The sequence below is a fragment of the Bos taurus genome, chromosome 12, assembly GCF_002263795.3.
Source record: "Bos taurus isolate L1 Dominette 01449 registration number 42190680 breed Hereford chromosome 12, ARS-UCD2.0, whole genome shotgun sequence".
In the NCBI taxonomy this organism is placed as follows: domain Eukaryota; kingdom Metazoa; phylum Chordata; class Mammalia; order Artiodactyla; family Bovidae; genus Bos; species Bos taurus.
The window spans coordinates 52,176,195-52,198,148 of NC_037339.1; the positions used below are offsets into that span (position 1 = coordinate 52,176,195).

General features: G+C 37.7%; 1 protein-coding gene across 1 annotated transcript in view; it reads right to left on the reverse strand.

Annotated features, from left to right (window-relative positions):
- MYCBP2 (MYC binding protein 2) overlaps positions 1-21,954 on the reverse strand; it is a 270,674-nt gene that overhangs the window by 26,833 nt on the left and 221,887 nt on the right. The window contains 14 exon segments of the mRNA NM_001192817.3: positions 2,305-2,403; positions 2,720-2,959; positions 4,072-4,137; positions 6,557-6,781; positions 6,962-7,118; positions 8,207-8,367; positions 9,680-9,694; positions 9,697-9,828; positions 10,846-11,045; positions 12,178-12,335; positions 13,528-13,695; positions 14,612-14,856; positions 15,904-16,073; positions 17,040-18,683. Of these exon segments, the coding sequence (NP_001179746.2) occupies positions 2,305-2,403; positions 2,720-2,959; positions 4,072-4,137; positions 6,557-6,781; positions 6,962-7,118; positions 8,207-8,367; positions 9,680-9,694; positions 9,697-9,828; positions 10,846-11,045; positions 12,178-12,335; positions 13,528-13,695; positions 14,612-14,856; positions 15,904-16,073; positions 17,040-18,683 (3,680 nt within the window).

Below are 21,954 nucleotides of genomic sequence, written 5' to 3' on the forward strand. Positions count from 1 at the left end.
CTGCAATGAGAAGCACGTGCACCTAATCTCGAGAGTAGCCCCCTGCTTGCTGCAACGATAGAAAAGCCAGGGCAGCAACAAAGATCCAGCACAGCCAAAAATGAATACATGAATAATAAAAATCAGTTAAAAAGTTTAAAAACGCACAAGATACAAGTATACACCTATAAGAATGTATAAAACTAAAAAGAGTGATAGTATCAGGTATTGTCAAGGAGATGTGGAGCAACCGGAAATGCTTTGTTGGTAAAAATGTAAAATGGCTTAATCACTTTGGAAAGAATCTGCAGTTTCCTAGGAAGTTGAACATATACTTATACAGCAATCCTACTCACAGGTATTTACCTAAGAAAAATGAAAACATGTCCATACAAAGATCTGTATGCTAATGTTGACAGCAGTTTTATTAATAATAGCTAAATAGAGGAAACAACACAAACATCTATCAGAAATTTGTGAAAGGATAAATAAACTATGGTAAACTCATACAATGGAATACTCCTCAGCAACCAAAAGAACAAACAACTGATACATATTCTTATACTACCTATAAAAAAATCAGACAAAAATGCTATTTTCTCTACTGCTCCATTAAATAAAACCTGGGAAGAAGCAATACTATAAAAAGTGAAGTCGCTCAGTCATGTCCAACTCTTTGTGACACCATGGACTGTAGCCTGCCAGGCTCCTCCATCCATGGGAATTTCTAGGCAAGAATACTGGAGTGGGTTGCCATTTCCTTCTCCAGGGGATCTTCCCAAAGCCAGGGATCGAACCTGGGTCTCCTGCATTGCAGGCGGATTCTTTATCGTCTGAGCCACCAGGGGATGGCAATACTATAGGGGCAGAAAACGGGCAGAAAATAGTTCAGTGGTTGCCATGGGGGAGGAATGAGATAAGAGGGCTGAATGCAGAGGAATGACAGGGAAATTCTCGGGGGTGGAGGGGAATATGTTTTAAAAATTGCTTGTGATGGTTTCACCACTGTACACATTGGTCAAAATTCAAAACAAATGATTTTAAAAGGATGATTTTGTATGTAAGTTTTACTTCAAAAATCTGACTTAAAAAAAATGCTTCCCTTAAAAATCACATTATCTCACTGGTATCCAACCACTAGCAAACCTTTCCCACTCATCCCCAATGACTCAGCATACACTCTTCTACTGTTTGGCAAGCCTCTTTAAGGCTCCCATCCTCTCATCCTCTTAATCTAACTTTCATCCATTCTCTTTCAGGTCTAACTCAAAGTCTAATATCCTCCAAGAAGCCTTCTCTGTCCACTCCAGGGACAATAACCTCAACATACTCTGAAATTCTATGACATGTACAATTTTTCACATATTTAATACAGTGATTATATACTAAAGAGTATCCCTGATTATCTGTTTGGGGAGGGAAGGGATGGACTGTGCAAGTTTAAGAACAAAAGGCAAGGTTTTTGAGGGCTTGATACCAGTTCTCAAGGTTGTTCAGCAAATAATTGCCATTTGCTAAAATTCATTTGATTTAATGAGTACTCAGTCTGATAGTTGTCAAAATGTTAATCCAAAAGATGCTGAAAAATAATTACCAGAGTTTATGAAATCCTTTTTTAAAAAAAACAGATTCCAGATAGAAAAATGTGGATGATTTAGTTGCCTCTGTGTCAGAAGGCACAGAGGTAGCTTAGGTAAGTCCTTGAAAATATCTTTCAAAGAACTGGGCAAACTTTGGGAGATGGTGAGGGACAGAGAGGCCTGGAGTGCTGCAGTCCATGGGGTCGCGAAGAGTCGGACATGACCGGGCAACTAAACAACAACAATAAACCAAGTATACAGATAAACCCAACAAGAGGGAAACCAAGAAGAGACACAGAAATTACTACCAAGTTTAGCAGAGGAAACACTTCTTTGTGTCTTCGCCATGAACCTTCTTTATGATTTGCCTTGAACGATCATAAAGAAGGCCCATGGAGAAGGCAGGATTTTTGAGCTGAACTGTGAAGGACAGAGAAGATGGAGGGAAGTGCACAGCATAGTCAACAACGAAGCTGATTTTACAAATGACAACATTTAAACACAACAGCCCAAGGTTTGGAGCAAATTTTGTTGTTACTTAAAATACCAGCTAGATCATACATGAGCAAAAAGTGAGTATCTTCTGATAGTTCCTTTACCTTCTTTCTAATTAAAGTAAAAAATATTAACTGCACAGAAACTAGTATCACATATACATTAAAATACGTAGCAATATATGGATTATTCCACTGAACAAAAGAAAATGGAATAGGGAAATAAATATTTTTAGAATATAAATAAATACATTGTATACTTTTTCCTCTCCTTCAGGTGATGACAAGAGTGCTTTTTCCTCTTGTTCTGGTGTGGGTTCTGCATCTCCAGAGATGAGCTTTCCAAATACCTGGTGAAGAAGACAGGGAGGTGAGAGCAACCTAATGGCAGGAATTAGCACTGTGAAGGCTGGAGGACTCAACAGCTCATTCTGCAGGTTTTATAATGCTATGTTATTCTTACTGTACACCTCTACTTTTCAGAATTATGAATGCAAAATAAAATACAAGAATTTGGGCTATGAGAAGAAAAAAATGGGCCAAACTTGTAGCTAACAATCTCTAATAAACTGAACAAAATACTTTCTTAGGCTCTTGATATTATTACTGAAGTAATACATTTTTTTTTTTATCCTGTGCTAGAATATGTGTAGTAAGGACACTCACTTGAGATGTAATGAGTCTGAACACTCGCAGAGTCTCAGCTTCACAGTTCCTTTGCTGGGCCACACTGGCTGAGATCTGGCCAGCAATTTTTGTGCTTTCGCCATCCTTCCAGCCCAGGAGCTTAACCTGTCGAACTCTCAGTGTATTTTCTGGACCCTTTAATTCAATTTTGATGATGTGATTATCCCCTCCTGGAAGTTCACTTGTTACCCAACCAATGTGCCTGGAATCCAGATCAACCTAGGGGAGCAGAAAAGGGATAGAAACCTGATACAAGTGGATTACTATTTTATTACTGTCCTGGACTTAATAACAGTGGTTACTATGTCCTAGTGTTAGTAACAGTAAGCTCAAATAACAAATAACTGTACACACAGAAAGTGTATTGGATTATTTCACATTGATTATCTTATTTAAATCTTGTAAAGATAAGCAATACTATAATAGCTGCAGATGAAGAAAGAAAGTTAACACAGATGGCAGGAGTCTAGTAAGTGGTGGAGTTGAGAATTAAAATACAGGTCTGCTTACATTATATGTACTATATGGCTTCCGAGCGCAAGTTACATAAGTGAAACCACTGGAAACAATTTTCATGACTGTACCTATACTGCCTGTAAGTAGAAATACTCATATGATCAGCAATGAAGTCCTGTTTTGTGCATCTTTACATGAAAGCACATTTAAAGCAAGGATTTTAGCTGTGCAGTTAGTTAATATGTTTTACTTTTGAAGAAACATTATATACTATGTAAATTCACATTTGTGATGACTTATTTCAGTATATTTCATTGAGAATCTAACTCTTCTCAAGGATTAAATTTCAGTGTACTGTACAATGGTTTTTGACACTATTCACTCACAAGGGAATGAGTTTATACAGCATCTGTCATAAGCCCAAATAAGACTTGTTTATAGACTAGGTCTGTATATTGACTTTTAACCTGGATATATTGCACTGCTGTAAATTGAAAGATTTTCAAGGTACAGGACAATAATCTACATTTAAATCTGAAGTGTGGCTGAATTATAGTGGCATTTGTGAATCGAATCTATGAAGAATTTTAAGGCACCCTGAATCTCTGCAGGGGAGCAGAAGTCAGGGTGGAGGGCTGTAGGCACAGTATACTTACTCATGACTACAGAACATGTAGGAAAATAGTGGGTAAGATGTCTAGAACAGAGACAGTTATAACTATTCCCATACATGGACTATTTGCCAATTTAGTGTTTTGAAAAGAGATGATTTCCTATAATACTGTGGCATGCCAAAATTAGAACTCAACAGTGGAGACTGAGAAGAAGAAATTTCTACCAGGGCAGTAAAAACATTTAATGGCAGTTTTAATTACCTGCTTTATTCTGCACAAATCTTCTACTGCTTTGCCAGTTAAGAAGGTCATTGAGGTGACTTTATTCTAAAATAAACAATTCAAAATAGTTATTATGCCATGTTCCTGGCTCTAGAACGGACAGTGATTTCTTACAGCTTATCAATATCATATCAACTCTTCTGCTTGTCTTTTATAGGCCTTCCAAACTGACTTCATTCCATCTGTCAAACCAATCACAGTTCCTACAACTCCAGTCTTTTTCTTATCCTCACAAACTCCATCTTGAATCACACATTTCAGTCCTTCTCTATGGGCTCTGAGAGAGGAGGCTGGCATTCCCTCTTTTCATCCAAAGTCTAATCATTTAAATTCTGTCTCTATCATGAAGTCTTTCAACAATTCACCTTGCTACTTATGTCCCATTCTTATTACATTATTCTCATTGCTTCTGGTGTAAAAGGGAGGAAGGCAGGTAGCTTAAGCAACAAATACTTGAAAAATCACAGTGCCCCCAGACAGCCATAGGGACTTGGGGGAGGACACATGAGAGTGATGAGTTCTATCCCCTTGAGATCTTTGCCAAATTAGGGAAGGACCATTTAATATATAAAGTACAGTAGCAAAAGAAACTTAATATCTTTAAGTACTGGAAAGAATCATACTGGTACTAGACTCAGAGACCTTAAAATTGAGTACGTTTTAATGCAAGTACATCAAGAAATAGATGGACATATGAATTCCTTGGAGAGTTGTATACTTTTTAAGTGCTATAGGCTGATGCAATTCAAATTAACAAATGCTGTGTTTAAGGCAGTGTGATGGGAAGGCTGGGGGACACAGAGTACACTGTGTGAGTCCTAAGGATGCATATAAATCAGAGGAGGCTTCCTAAGAGAAAAGCTGATGTCAGCGTATCTGTACAAAATGAATATTACACGTGTTGGAGAAGACTCTTGAGAGTCCCTTGGACTGTAAGGAGATCCAACCAGTCCATTCTGAAGGAGATCAGCCCTGTGATTTCTTTGGAAGGAATGATGCTAAAGCTGAAACTCCAATACTTTGGCCACCTCATGCGAAGAGTTAACTTATTGGAAAAGACTCTGATGCTGGGAGGGAATGGGGGCAGGAGGAGAAGGGGACGACAGAGGATTAGATGCCTGGATGGCATCACTGACTCAATGGACGTGAGTCTGGGTGAACTCCGGGACTTGGTGATGGACAGGGAAGCCTGGTGTGCTACGATTCATGGGGTCGCAAAGAGTTGGACATGACTGAGCGACTGAACTGAACTGAACTGAACCATGATTATCTCTCCTAAAAGACAAAATGTTAGATTGCAACCACTGTTTTGATGGAAAGTATATTCTAGCTTAAAATATGAATCAAAGATAACACTGCACTGAGCGGTGAGTTCCTGTCAGAAAAATGTTATGATTTCTTACACTTGACTTTCAAGTAAGATAAAGTAGTTGTACCAATTGAACTCTTGGGTCTCAAGAGGTGATAAGCTAGTGATATAGTAGCTAAGCCTTTTCTTATTCAATCTGTGCTGATGGACAGAAGTTGGGGTGACTGCAGACAGCAAGGAATGCTCTGACTGTAGACTGAACTTCTGTGGTTGGCATTCTCCATTCAGGTCATCTGAGACCCAAACCCACCACTTTGACTCTCCCCGGGAAAGGAAATATACAAATGGAATAGGAGCAGCTTGGCAATGGCCCAAGGGGACTTATTAATACTGTATATGCAGGCCACTTTCTTTCTGAGGGAAAAAATTCTAAAAAGTATTCTTTCTCAAAAATGGGGTAGAAGCATGGGAATTTAGCAGTTGGTTTTATATTCTAATTGGCCTTTAATATTCAAGTAAATAGTATGCTTTTTCTTCTCCAGTGCTTTTTGTTAAAGACTGCTCAATTCAGTTGAAACATGTAGACAGGCTAGAGCTAGGGGGAATATATAGTATGATTATATATGTTAATCCAGGAATTTTCCCCAACTCCCTTCTGACGGTGGGGGTAAGGATTAAAAACTGAAGGCTAATTATGCTACAGGTCAAACTGCATTAAGTGCCACTAGAGCAAGGTAAAAAAGAATCCAGAGGAGAGAGAGAGTAACTTTTATAGAAGAGGTACTGTGGGAGAATTTGTCTGCTGGGTCTTATACTTGGGAAGAATCTGAAAGGTAGAGTTTAAGAGAAGGACTTCCAGGCCAAGGAAATAGCTTGAACAAGGGTGTGGAGGTAAAATATCATGGAGTAGATATTTATTTTGCTTAGCTATAGGTTTCATATATTTATAATCAGATCCTGTCTTAAAATGGGTATTCCACAGTGCCCAAGTCATATTAATCTGTTTCAGACTTGAGTTTTTTGACAATATAAACAGGACATTTGGTTGGTGAAGTTCCAGGTGAGAGCCTTTTTGCTAAAACTCAGAAATGAGACTGTATGATTAATAAAGGTCTGAAAAGAACTGACAAACCACAGTTAAGCTTCCTTTCTTACCCCAAGATCTCGGGAATTGTCCACATGAACAGATACATAGCGGGCATTGATGCCTTTTACACAGTTGATGGTGATGTTCTTAGTTTTGTTTTTATCCTCATCTCCTGACTCCCAAAAGGTTTCTGTGGAACCATCTGTCAAACTGCCAATCATGGCAGGTCGGCTTGAAGTTTTTATGTCAACAATGCTGGTTAAGTCCTTTAAGCACATTACTATGCACAATTCCTACCAGAAACAAATACACATAATTGAAACACTCAAATGGAAATCTTCCACAATAATAAAATAGGCATGAGATAGAAATAAAAGTAAGTAGCAAATTGTTTAGGAGTAATTTTCAGTTTCTCCTTCAGTACATTGTTGAGTATTAACAGGATAACACAGGATAACTGTTAGATGACTGACCTGACTCATAGCTTCAAAGCCAGACTGTATGCTGATGCTAAAACTCTCTTCACTGTCTCCATCATCTGATTTTGACAAAATATTGTTAATGTGATGAAAGACATTGCTCTGATGGAGGAACTGGTGATCAGATTGCTTGAATTTCAGACTCCAGCACCTAAAACAGTATAAGTAATATATTAAATAATTCTTTTTCAGGAACCTCTAAGGAATTCCTTGGAAAAAAAAAAAGCATTCTGCAGCTAATCTTAATGCTGTAGGTAAAATAACAATATCAGAAATTTTAAAAATTCAAGAAACAAAATGATTTCTACTGGCTTTTGGAGAAATATACATCATTTCTGTTGAACAATGTAAATTCTAAGGAAAGTTCATCCATTTTCAGTTCAGTTCAGTCACTCAGTCGTGTCCGACTCTTTGCGACCCCACGAATTGCAGCACGCCAGGCCTCCCTGTTTTAAATATAGCCAAACCGACACATGAAGATCAAAGCTATAAAAGCAAAAGAGGTAATAAACCAGTTTTGTAGACAAGTGTTATCCCAACTATAACAGCCTCTTAAAATTTATTAGTCCAACAATTCTACACTAATTCATCAGAGTATAACACACTTTGTACTTCAAAACTCTTGCACTACAGAATCTCTTCTCTGCTGGTCTCATCATTAGGAATGTGTGTAGCCAAAGTCACTCTGTCAACCTGTTTCTTATAAAAACCAATGGAGGATTTACTTATATGTGTAGTCCAGTACGAGGCTCTAGTGATAAAGTTCACAATATAAAAGTAATGGTGAGGACTTAAAAGGAGGAGATACTTTTCAATGTAATTTTAGGATTGGCTGCATATCTCTTGGTATTCTTTACAATTCAAAACCCTATTTTGAATTCTGTTTTTGAGATTTCATTGCCCTCTCCATTTTTGCAACATTTAAGTTTCTACTCTTGAGGAACACTGAGACATGTGATTTGGGGTAGATGAGAAAGGAAAGTGAGGAAGATGGTTTCAGACTATGACAATTTAGAGGACTCAGAAGTATACTACCCACAATTTATAAAGGGGCCAACAGGCATGAGCTGAGGCGAAGGGCAATTCTAAATTACAACCATAATGAGGGAGGTATCATTCATATAACACAGGATTCTTTCTACCTTAAGTATTTAAAGAGGTCTTTCAAGCATTTCATGCTTTGACTGCTTCAGAAAACTCCTTTTCCAGGGTACTTAGGACACTTGGAAACAATATTACCTTAGGGCCATCTGCTGTAATGAACTGCCACTGGGGAGAGACATCATAAGGTCGGAGATGGTCTGAAGCAGGCGGTGAAACGTGTGTGGTAAAGGATGAGCCGCTTCCCCTGCGATCACTATATCTGAGAGCGGATGCTCACATACCCTTGTATCTTTCTCCTAAGACAGAAATGGCGGGCAAGTTCATCAGTTTGGGAGCTGGAAGGAATTTTTCCCACAAAAGAAAATGTGTACTTTAACGATACTGATGTAGTAGAAATGTAAACAACAAAACCAAACCACACCTCAAACATCCAGTAAGGTTAACTAATTATGCTTACGTTTTTAAAGGAAAAAGTGATAAGGTCACCTATAAATAAAACCACCAAACCAAATAAATGCCGCATATGAGGATCAATTCCAGCATACTCACTAATCTACTAGCAGAAATGAGACTTTCCCTTCAGCTGAGCACCACCCAAACTGCTGGCCCACAAAGTTGGGAGCCAGTAAGGAACTATTTCCATTCAGTAGGTTTTGGGGTATCTGTTACACAGGAACAGATAGCTCTTATGAATGTGCGATAACATCACATTGTAATCGTGGATTGTTTTCAATTTTCCCTTGCGGCCCTATTGATTTTCATTGGATATCTTTAAGGTTATTTTATTAACTACATGCATACACTGAAGATACAGAATTACTCTTTTATCATTTTGTAGAGATCCTCCTTATCCCTACTGATAATTATGTCTTGAAATCTATTTAATCTGATGTTAAACTAGCTGTAGCAAGCTAATTTTGATCGGTATTTATCCAGTATATCTTTTTCTACTTTTAACCTTTTACTTTTACTCTTCCTCTGTCCTTACGTTTTAAAAATGCGATGCTTATAAACAGTACTGAGCTTTTGTTTTTTTTCTATCTATTCTGACAGCTTTTTAAATTGAGGATTTAGTTTTCTACTTTTTTACTGTAGAAATATAAATGAGATCCATAAAGCACAGCTACAGAGGTATAAATGTGGCTGGAACCCAGGCTTCCAGGGTCCACACTCAACGCTTTTCCATGATACAGGCTGCCTCCTATAAAATTGAAGTCCCTTCTAGCCAAACTTGTTGACTCTCATGTCCAGGCACAATCTCGTTTTCATTCTCTGTGCCGTACAGTAATGCTGTGAAGTGGATGGCTCTTCTCTATAATAATGCTGCCTTCTTCATCTTATTGCACTGGACAGTATATATCTTCCAACTGAGTGCTTTGTCTGTGACCGTGATGGCTAGTGAGAAACCAGAATTGATTGACAGTGTTTCTGGAGACAGAAAACTTTCATTCAGCATAGTTAGTATGTTGCTCATAGCTCTGAATTGGTATTCTTGCCTTTAGGTTATATAATCTGTGAATGACTTCATGTAAATTATGGTATTACCTGAAGAGAGTCTGACTCTTCTATAAAAATATGGACAAATAAAAAACCAAGAGTCTCGCTCACTTGTTCTGCATTTTCTTGTTTGTTTTATTTTCCTCATCCTCTTCTTCCTCTGGTTCCACTGGAGCAGGAGTCAGAGATGCCACGAAATGCCACAGAATATCATGGAGAGAAGTGGTTTGGATGACGTTACACAGAAGCCAGTTGAAAGCCTGCACGAAAGATAAAGTGAAACTCACTCAGTCATGTCCGACTCTTTGCGACCCCATGGACTATACAGTCCATGGAATTCTCCAGGCCAGAATATTGGAATGGGTAGCCTTTCCCTTCTCCAGGGAATCTTCCCAACCCAGGGATCGAACCCAGGTCTCCTGCATCACAGGTGGAATCTTTACCAGCTGAGCCACAAGGGAAGCCTGAAAGCCTGCATAAACAATGTTAAATAAGTCCACAATAAAGAGAACCTTCTGGGACTCAAGTATTTTAAGGGAAGACTTTAGAAGACTGATTGTCATTTCACTGAAAGTACACTGAACTTACACTTTCAGTAATTCTGGCCCTAATTAAAAAATTAACAGTAGGGAATATAATACCTATGAAATGCAATTCAAAATATTTTCCAAACCACTTTTCATTTCAAAAATTTGTCTGAATATTAATTTACACAAGCATATTTTTTCCAACTTGCATTTAGAATCAACATGCGTTTAGAATGTTTCTTAAGTTCTACACAAGCTGCTATTTACTTAAATATAGATTCATGTGGTTCCCACTGATGAATGGCAGGTTACTTCCTACTCATGATAAAGAAAAAAGATTTGTTATATATACAAGTCTATGATATACAGTGATCCATTTTCAGAGAACAGAGACCCAGATAAATTATCATTGTTAAATTTATAATTCAAAAGCCCTACTTCTGATCCCTTTTGCATGATTACTCTAACTGAAATGACACTGTGATTATAAAAAGATTTTTTAAGAAGATATTATCACAGTTCAGATAATAAAGTAATGTAGAAATGAAGTTTTTCAGAGTTTTTAAACTCAAATTCATTTATATTCCTAAACCTAGGAGTTTAATTTTGTTGCAAACACGGTATTTTCTATTCACTGAGGTCTCTTAATTTGTCACAATTTCTGTTTAGTAGAAAACTGACATCATTAAACAGAACCATTATATGAAGCTTATGATGAATGAATCAATAATCCTATTCATGTATTCTTACCTCCATAGCAAAAACTCGACAAGCAGATTTTCTTAACGCTTGTTTCATTGCTATTTCCAGACCTTCTAGATCATGATGCTGTATAACAAAGGCTAAGACTGGCCACTGGAAGTTCCGTTCTCCTTTGGAGAGGGAGCTGTGGGCTGAGATGAGCCGGGACAGCTCAGGAGATGGATGCCTCAAGAGTGAAGAACCCACTTCTGTTTGAAGGGAAAAAAAAAGTATCAATTTTCATAGGTAACACATATTAATATATTTACAGTGATTTCAAAAAACAGTATCCAGCTTATTCACTTAAGTGTCTTCAGGGATTTTTTTGTTTTTGCATTTGACACAAATCTTAATGATTTCAATTTTTTACTGAAGCTCAGATTTAAATATCTTACTTAAAGTTATATACCTGTTAAGTTGCAAAGGTAAGTTTTGAACCCAGGTCTGAATCTAAAGTTCATCCTTTCTATAACACTGTACAAAATGTGATTTATTTTCTCCCCAAATGGAATCTACATCTTATCCCCAGCATTTTCTAAAGGACTGCTGCTGCTAAGTCACTTCAGTCGTGTCTGACTCTGTGCGACCCCATAGACGGCAGCCCACCAGGCTCCCCCGCCCCCGTCCCTGGGATTCTCCAGGCAAGAACACTGGAGTGGACTGCTTTGTAACAAATGGTATTTCAATAAGAGCCCAAAGATACTTGTTGAATGTATCCTCAATATTTTCCTAAAAGATCTTCAATAAGATACATAATCATCTACTTAAAAATATTAGGTCAGATCTTCACTTAGTAAGTAGTTGGCCTGATAAACCATTAACATGTTATCCTTTGCTTCTTGGATTTCTTTATTTTTAAGACAGAATCAATTAGCCTCAATTTGGGGCTGCTGATACTAATTAGTCCAGATTATCTAAAATTTTTTACTGATTAAGAGCTAGCCATATCTCCAGTTTTTATCATCTGTTTTGAGTGGTAGTACTTACAAGAGTTAACAAGTTTCTATTGAGAATATCATTGTGAAAGTGTCAAGTCATTGGAACTGCTGATTTACTGAAGCTTAGTGGGAGGGATAATGGTAGCAATATTCAGCTTAGATACCTAACAAGTAATATATTTTAAAGATCAGTTTATTCTTGAATAATAGTACATGATCTCTGGTGTCTCTTCCAACTAAGATGTAAAATTTAGAGAGGCACATTTATGGCTGTGTCACATAGAAGGAATGTTTACCACGATTTAAAATTAATCCATTCCTCTGCCTTCAAAAATTAGATTCAAAAAATCTACAAATAAAATCATTAGGATCACTCAATCTTCTTTTTTATCTTTATACTTACCAGTGTCTCCACTGTTAACTCTTCTCCGAGGAATGGCTTTAACTCGTGCAGGTAAGATGGAGTGCTGTTTATCATATTCAGAAGCAACAACGGAGTAGGATCTTTGGAAGACGGTTCTCTTTGCGAGATCAGTATCAGTTATGGGACTAGTTTCCAAACTGCAGATAGAACAAGGTGACAGACAACTCAGGAGGAAAAGGGAATGACGTGACACTGTATTTACTTAGTTTACAACAGCGTAGTCAAATGTGTGAACCATGTGGAAGAATACAAATTCAAAGCCAACTTGACAATCCCTCTTTAAGCCTTTAAGCCATAATTGGATCTTTCCAAATGTAATCACATTTTGACCAATTTCAGAACTGCATCTTAAAATTTTTGCTTCTCTTAAATCTACTTTGCATTTTAAATGAAAAAGAAGAAAAGGCATCAAATATTCTAAGCTTCTCTCAGAAGCAAAAGCACTGTGGTGGAAGACACGTGTCATGATATTCAGGAAAAACAGGCAGATATATTCATAATAGCACTGAATAGGAAGAACAAAAATATATACATGAGGAAACTTAATAAGAGGGAAAGTGAAAGGATGCAATTTTCTTCTGGTTCCAAGTGTTCTATGGTTTCTCATTCTCTGGAGGTGCTACCCAAAGCTCTATCTGGAGCACGGCCATACCACAGTGTACTGAGAGATGACGAACTGGTTCCTAGCCTCAGTTACATGATACTTAAAACTATTTGAGAACTCAGTGGTTTTCAGGAGGGCTGTCGGACATGGCTGAAGCGACTTAGCAGCAGCAGCAGGAACCAACCTCTTTTTTTTCCTTTTTAACTATACAACATTAAAAAACAGTTACAAAAGTATTAAGGTGGTTATGTAATTTCTTTTAGTGGGGCATTTTAAAGAAAAAGATAAATACCTTTCTTTACTTTCTAAGACAAATTTACAAAGTATTCTTTTTGTTTCTTTTCCATTGGTCAAGGCTGGTTTCAAATCCTATGGCCCTCAGTAAAGCTTATATATGTTCTAGTAACTGGCTAGCTCTGGCCATGTTGTGTCCTCACTGCCTAAGTGAGTGTACATTCTTGTTTGAATAGATGATAGATGTTGTATATAACTAATTGGAGTAAAGGTTATCTCTTCTCTCCAACCGGATCTGCTATCAAGGACCTCACCTGATTCTTGAACGCATGCCTTTTCTTACTGCTCTAATAGTCAGGACACTTGACGCGACTTCCTTCCTGAGATGGAGGGATGCATCAATATCAAAGAACTTCTAGAGCATTCTCTTCTACTTAAAATCTCTCTTCCACCAAACACTGGACTCAACAAAAATATAGTAACTCAAATACCTGGGTGGCATGGACTTCATGTTGCTCTCGGGCTCTTCAAATACGTTGGGACTGGCATCGGGAGTTACTGATATGTACGGGGCTGGCACAGATGTTGAACGCAGGTACCTCATTTCATCCTGGAATAGGTTGTCATCTTGATAGCCCACGAAATTTTCATGATGATGCCTGCATTAAATCAAACCCAGTAACTTAAAGTATGATGGTAATACAGACACTTTCCATTTTTAACCTCCTTTGTAAAAGCAAAAATAACTCATACATCTATAACTGAGGAGTGTAGAGTATTAAAATAGTGGCAGATTTAAGGAGGAAGAAATAGAAGGCTGATAATTTTACACATAGGTATTCCAGGTACCACAAACATTTCAAATACAAAATTGAATTTCTTTCCTTTTGAGAACTTTTTCATCTTCCAGTGTTTCAGTGAGTGATCCCACCAGCTATCTGGGTGCCTTAAGCTAAAATATCTTGGTGTCACAGAGGGCTCAGCCCTCAGCCATGACCAGTCCTTCAGGCCTGTGGACGCTGGATTCCCTTTCACTATTCTCTCTCCTTGTTTCCCCATCATCACTGCCTTGCTTCAGGCTGATGACATGTCTCACATGGACTACTGGAGTATAGGTAGTGACCTTTATGGTAGGAACACGTGTTAGAGTGAAATGTGAAAGAGATTAGAGATATATGAAATGTTTCATGGGTTAGGGGGGATATATCTATTCCCCAAAGGGCTAAAAATTGTAAAATTCATAATTAGAGTTTGCCATCAACTTTTACATGTTTTACCATTTGATTCTATCCTTTTCAAACTGGAACACAGAGGTGCTAGTATAAGTACAATAAGCAGGTGACTGAAGCTGAAGGCTTGTTGTACTTGGCATTCCTGGTGATTTTTTCCAATGTCCCAAATGTACTTAGTCTCATATTTTCATTTTTGTTTTCTGTTCATTTTCTTGAATTATAAGTACAATAACAAACAAACAAACTACATAACTCTGCTTCTCAAAATGGAACTGCTGGTTGGTAAGTCATGCCAGCAGGCAATTTCCAAAGTGATTTAAAAAAAACAGCCAAGTGACATTACCTAGCTAATGTCTGCAGGTAGAGACAAGGCATTTTAACAGGAAGGTCCTCAGAAATGCCCTCTTTCACGCTGGGGAGTTGAGACTGGAATGGCTTTGCTGGATGGTAACACAGAATGCTGGGTTCGGCAGCGCTGCTCAGTGACAGCAGGAAGAGGGCGTTCGCCTTAATCACCTGGTGGGCTTCCATGGTGGGCAAGGCACGCGGAGTCTTGACTTGCATCGGCTTCCTCCTAGACTGCTTGACCTGGAGGGAGAATTTTTAGGGATCTTTTCCTACTTATATTCAAATATGAGATTTCTTAACCTAAATATTTTTGAGTTGCTAATACAAATTATTAAACACTCATAGAACTACTTTAAAACAATAATAGTGATTACCAAAAACAACATTCACTTCATGTTTCTGAACTGATTGAAACTAATTTATATCAAATACAAACTGTATTTTTTTATCTTTTTGCTGAAAGTTAAAAACCTAACTAGTAAAATCTACATGTAATTATTTAAATAAAAGAGTTAATAACTTGTGTGTGTGTGTGTGTATCTGGCAAATATTTTCAGTTAGGTGTGTCACTAATGTGAATGATCCTTACTTTCCATAAATCCTTAATATAACTAGGTATTAAGAAAAAGAGAGGAGATAAACAGCAGAAAAAAGAGAAGGAAAAGGAAAAGAGAATTAAGAGAGAGAAAAGGTGAAGAGGGAAAGCTATGTATATGTAAGCAGGTGACTGAGTAGCACACAAGTAATAAAAAAATTACATCTTCAACAGGGTAGGTATGCTACACAATGGTTGTTTTTGTGTTATCCCAAGACATAATTTGTTTTTGTCATTAAAAACAGCTGACCTGGTGCATAAATCAAATTTGTATATTATTCCTATTATAAAAGCTGATTTTTAATATCAACTATATGAAGCTGTCTGATGACATGTTCCTATAAAGAGATTTTTTTCCCCCCTCCCTCTTTAGTCTCCCTCCCATCTCCCTCCCCATCCCAACCCTCTAGGTTGTTACAGAGCCCCTGTTGCTTTTTTTAAACTGAAGGGTAATTGCTTTACAGGATTTTGTTCTTTTCTGTCAAATTTCAACATGAATCAGCCACAGGTATATATATATATGTCCCCTCCCTTTTGAACCTCCCTCCCACCACCCTCCCTAGCCCACTCCTCTAGTTGTTTCAGAGCCCCTGTTTGAGTTTCTAGAGTTCTAAGTTCCATGTTGCTAAAAAGAGGTTTTTATAAGGTTTATCCTTATCATTCACAGTATAGCCAGAACAAAATAAAACTACCTTCTCCCGGGCAGCAGCTTGTTTTTCCCGGAGGTATTTTTCTCTGCAGCGATCACACACCAGATACCACGTGCTTCCCCCTATGCCACCGTCGCCACAGTTACCAGCCCATCCACCACAGAAGTGCCCGATGCTATTGTAACCTTGTCCACCAGCATACCGGCCACAGCCTTTGAAGTAAGCACATAAATAGATACTGAACACCTAAGAGTCCTTAATAGTCTGATGCTTGCTACCTATGCATAAATGACAGATTTCCCTTCTCAAAGCAAGCAAAGTACTGAAGCAAGTATCTAACTTTTTCACTTTTTCTACCCACCCCCTCCCACCCTGCCCCCAGAGGCTATTAGTTATATCCGCAAACTTGCATGTATGACCAGAAAGTAATCAACTAAATGATGTCTAAAATACTGAAGATACTCTACATAGGCAGATGAAAAGAAATGTAAGACATGGGAACATTTAGATTTATTTAAGCATGCCATAAATTTGGACAAAATAGACAGAAAACATTCTGTACGAATGGTAAATTTTACAGATTGCATATTTTACAAAAGGTTTCAGTGTAATATGTAGGAAGAGAAAAGCATCTACCCAAACCCATAACAGGTGACTTTTGCAATACTAATCAATTGTTATAGAAATAGTTACATTTACCTAAAATACTGTCTTCTGATGAAACAGTTGATAATCTCTTTCACAGGAAGAGGCCCATAGAAATCAATATAATCTAATTTAACTTGCAGTTTTGAACAGGAAAACAATACAGTTAAAGGAGATTTAACGTTGAGACCTCTCCTGTGTGTTTGGACATATTATTTCTACTGTGTGAGACAGCAATCCTTTGGGTAAAATGTAAAATATTTTAAAAGTTAACAATATCTCAGAATGTGATAACACTAAAATGAAACAGTACTAAACTGCCTTGCCATCGCAGTATTAGAATTTCTTTACCTATTTTCCACAAAACTTACACTGTATTGATAAAGCACTTTAAAAATTACATTCTAAGAAAACTATAAATTCTGGGCAAAAGTGTCCCTGTACTTTAAGGTAATTCATGGAACAGCTTAAGTCAGAAGCTACCGCATCTGTGTTTTACGCAAAGTGCTTATGTGTACTCCGTAACTGCTTACCTGGGTGAGCCTGCCTCATGTGGTATGTCACTGGGTACGGGTGAGACTCCCCACACAGCTCACAGATGGTGTCTTTCTCTGGCCCTCCTACCGCCAGCTGGGCCATCTCCCCAAACAGATTACCCCTGGGCCGGACTTCGGTCTTCTCTTTTTTCTTCTTTTCTTTTTTTGCCTTCTTATTCTCTTTCTCACACTCTTTCTTTTTGAGGACTGCACAAGAACCGGGACTTGGGAAAATCATATTCTGGGACGCTGCTTTGATAGTGGCCAAAGAGATGTCTTCCCAGAAAGCCACCAGGTGCTGCAGCGTCAAGGGGAGCGGCGACTTCAACTTCGTCGCATGGTGCGTGGACATCTCAAAAGTGGCCTCGGCTTTCCCGTCTTCACATTTTTCATGCAGGGGGGGTTCCTTCAGCATGGACAACACCTTATTTTTGTTGATGCTACCCATTTTAGATATGTCTGGCCCATGAGGTGCAATATTAAACATATTCAGTGCTGACGATATTTCCAACGAGTGTCTATTTTTTAATTTGGTTTCCTTTTCTTCTGTAGGTTGCTGGCTGTTTAAGCTACTTCTTATAGGAGCGTGTTCTTTGGAAAGGTCTGGATTAAATTTTAAGAAAGAAGAACAAGCCATGGCGTCATGTACTATGCCTTCGTGCCACAGGAAAGAGGCGAAGACGGCCCGGGCACACTCAGCCACGGAAGGGGACATGGCTTGTTTGGCTGGCTCCAAAGGTTTGGATCCCTCTCCTTTGAAGAGAAAGCTGGATTTTTCCTTCTTGGGCCTGGTGTGCCTGTTAGCACATTTTCGACTTATTTTGGGGGATGCCCTCATTTCCTGTTCCTCTTTCAGTGGTGCTTTTCCTATGCTGAAATGCACTTTATTTGAACCTTCATCCACACTCTTAAATTCACTGCTCTCATCACAGGTGCTGTCCGTTAGGCTATTGGTTTTTAAAGTACTTGAGGTGCAGACTTCAACCACCTCACTGTGGAGGTTTTCTTGTACCACGTGGGGAGAGGGAGCTCTGTTTTCGGATCCGGGGGAATCTTTAGAATCCTTTGGTACTGGTTTTGGTTTTGGTGATGTTGATCGCCCCCTCAAAGGTTCTGTGAGGGGCATTTTCTTCTTGCGGAGGGTATCTGGATCAAGGGTGTAAGAGTCCGATTTGGAGCGTTCCCGGGGAGGATCGAGTTTCGTCTTAACAGGAGCAGTGCTTTTCTGAGGTAGATTTTTATCATGTGGTGAGGAGGATCGCGGAGAACTAGCACCGGATGGGCTAGACCTATTGGCTGGGAGCGTCTTTGGCTTGGGAGAGGATGACCGAGAACCCGGGCCTGGGGACTCAGCTCTGAAGCCAGAAGACATCCTCCCGTCAGATTTTAGCGTCTGCAAGGTGTTGTGGTTGGGGGACAACGACCGACTGTGAGAATCTGACCGCAGCTTCGCAGCATCAGATTTCAACATGAGAGACTCACTAGCCGATAGCCCTTCTGTACCCCTTGGCTTCTTCTGGTCAGCAGTAGTCCGGCTCATACGTCCATCAGGTTTGAGTGTTCTACTGTGTTTGGAGGACAGTTCCGGTTTTCCTGACGTACAGACTGGTCTAGGAGATGTTGAGATGGTTCCTCGGTCACCTGTATGGTCCATTTCATAGTGAAATTTGTTAATATAATTATAACTTACTGATGATTTATCTATTAAACCATGAAATAAAAAATAACTTACAAAATTTGTGTTGCTTTTCACAGACAAAAATACTTAAAAATTAAAGAAAAAAGGGAAACGGGGAACGATTTCTCAACAAAGTTCAATTCCATTTTATACTTCTAATATTCTTATGATTGGATTAGAATAGTTTATTACTAACATATGAATGCTAACAGAAAAAGGACAAGAAGAAAAATAATCTCGCTTTTTCCCAAGCAAAGCACTAGGAGTTTCTACACGGACACCTTTTGTTTTCAGCATCCTGGCCCTCCTTCGGTGTCTCTCGCTCCTACTGTTTCATGCTTGCTTTAGAGGCACTACAGCAAGGATGTCTCTGCTGTCGGGAGGTGGTACAGCCTGCAAGATTATCTTTCCTGCCTAATATCAAAACTCCTGCCATTACTGCAAGTGATATTATTGTTAGGAGGAAAGCAATCTGACTAAAGTGACTCAACTGGCACAAAAGAACTGAAAATCCATAAATCTTGCTAGAAGTATTCCTATTTTTTGAAAAAGGATACTTAGTAAATTGAGAAGAATTTGTTAACTGGTTACATTGCAGTTCGTTCTTTTTCTTTTTTAAAGGGAAATGAACAAACTTGGATAAAAGTAGTAAAGTGTTTTGGGGCTTGCTTGCATGTGTGTGTGTGTACAGTCATGCTCTGGTTAATCTGTCAAGAGAGTTTTGCCATAGAATCTGCCTCCTCATGGAAGGCTCACAAAAGTTGATATTTTTGTCTGTTACTCCCTTTCACTGATGCCATGTCAAGAATGGGTCAATACAATAAGTGTTTGATAAATTTTTGTTAAGTGAGTAAATAAACTCCTATTTTCTTAGTTTTTTTTCCCTTCTACTAGTCACAATCTTCAGATTCTCTGAAAATCCATTATGGCTAGCACCACCCCAGGGCAGAGGGGACAGCAGCCACTGCTGTGTAAGGGTCAGATTTTATAAGCCAAATATTGTATTTGGTAGAATTAGACATCAGCCCAGTCCTTGCCACTAATTCTGAGTGACTGACTCGTTTTTGTCACTCTGATGATGGAAATGCCTTCATCATCACATTTATTTCATAAGCTAAACCATACATAATGGTGAATCCAAGCAAATAAGTAATTAATCTTTTATACTTGGCATCTCTCTCTACAAGATCAATGTGTGAATTTTCTGAAAGGGGCGTGCTTTCTAATTAATGATGCACAGTTCCTCACAAAGGAAATCTCTACTGTGATTGGCTAAACAATAGACTCTTTCAAATATCAGGAACACCATTTACCACATGCCAGCAAACATTGCTTGTTATATAGAGAGGGTCATAGTGAGGGCTGCTCTATATCATAATTCTATGCTTCAAGTAATGGCGAGTATTTTTTTAAGATCTGTTAAGTGGTGACAGCTGAATACCTGCTGGAGTCTAGGTGCATAACTAATGCACAATTATTTCTTCCTGACATATATTTGTCAAATTATAAATCAATCCTGCTGAAAAAGCTAGTTTTCCAAAATATATTTCATATATTGGAAAAAAATGTCAAGTTAGCTAAATGTGGTAAACTCATACACTAACTAACTAATGTGTATCTTCTTCATTTGGGTTTTAAAAATTTTGAGGCATGCAGTAAGTATTACTAAAAATGGTCATATGGCTATTTTAAGTATCACTAAATATAAACACACTTTGCCAAAAGCTTTAGATCATAAATACTTTCACATTCATCACTTAATTTTGTTTAGTGCTCATGTTTATCATGTGTAAACTTAAGTGATAATAGACACTTCCTTAATCTCAAAAGAATTCTGAAGAAAAAATAATACAAGACAGGATAAAAATTTAGTACATTCTAACAAATTAGTAAAAATGTTAAATATTAATTCATTAATAATCTGCATTTATGCCAAAATCATAAATAAATGGTTATATAATATCATTCTATAATATAATGTACCCATAATACTCTACTGTAATATGATATGCCATAGTATATACTCCTTATGGGTTACATAAGACTATATACTACAGACAGCAGGTTCTACAATTATTCTATAATATTATATAGTATTACTGTCAACTGTAAAAAGGAGAAATATAAAACTGTTTTACTCATTTTTAAGAATACAAGATTTTAAAAGTTAAATTAAATATCACTCTAAGACAAAAATATGTGATTAGGAATATACAGTACTTTAAAAGACCAAAGCAAATTTTAAAATGGTCTGACATTTTATCAATTGTCAATAGCTTAAACATTTCTAAAATTACGTGACTAAGGAAAATATAAGGAAGACTCAAGCCATATAGGATGGCTCTGAAAACAAAGGTAAACTAAAAAACTTAAATTATCAAACTGTTTCTCATAAAAAAACTAAAACAGGAAAATTATTTTTACATTAAATAACAGAAAAATGAGTCTAAGACTAACCTGTCACATAAGACACTATATTCTTACAGATCACAATGTGCTCGAGGCTTACACGTATACCACTTTGTTCTGGTCAAAAGGGCTTTACAATTCCCCAAAGGCATTTCTTCCTATGTACTTATTTTATTTAAGACCTCATACAGGTTTGAAATTAAACAAAAGTACTATTTAACCTACAGATATAGTAAACAGGCATATCAATTAGGATAATCAATACAATATTGAACAAATACATCACAAATTACCCCAAAATATCAAGTTTAAATAAAATGATAAACTTTAATCTTAAATGGAATGAGATGAAAATGACTGAAGTGAACTAAAACTTCTTTCCTGAAAGCTCCTATGTTCATTAAGAATGGCCCATCCACGGAGGCACGCATACCCACCCTTCAGTTTGTGAGACAGAGATGAGAGAGCAGAGGCAGGCCCAGCTACACCATAATTTTTGTAAATGCGCTCACGAGAAGCAAGGTTGCGAGATGGAGATTCTATAGTGGAAAACATTGGCAAAGAAGCAGCACAGATTCAATGGAAAAAAAAAATTTAGCAGAGAACACAAGCAGAAACAAAGCATTTCAAATGGTATGCGCAACTATTAACTGCTATTAAAAATGTCATATTCTGCTAAGATTTTCAATAAGTTTATATCTCTCTAAAATTAAAAATTGAAAACAATGGTCAAATTAATTAATTTAGACTAATGACGACAGCGCCAAATGTGTTAGCTTAAAAGTTAAATAACAGTCACAGCACTGATAAATCAAATTTGAGCAT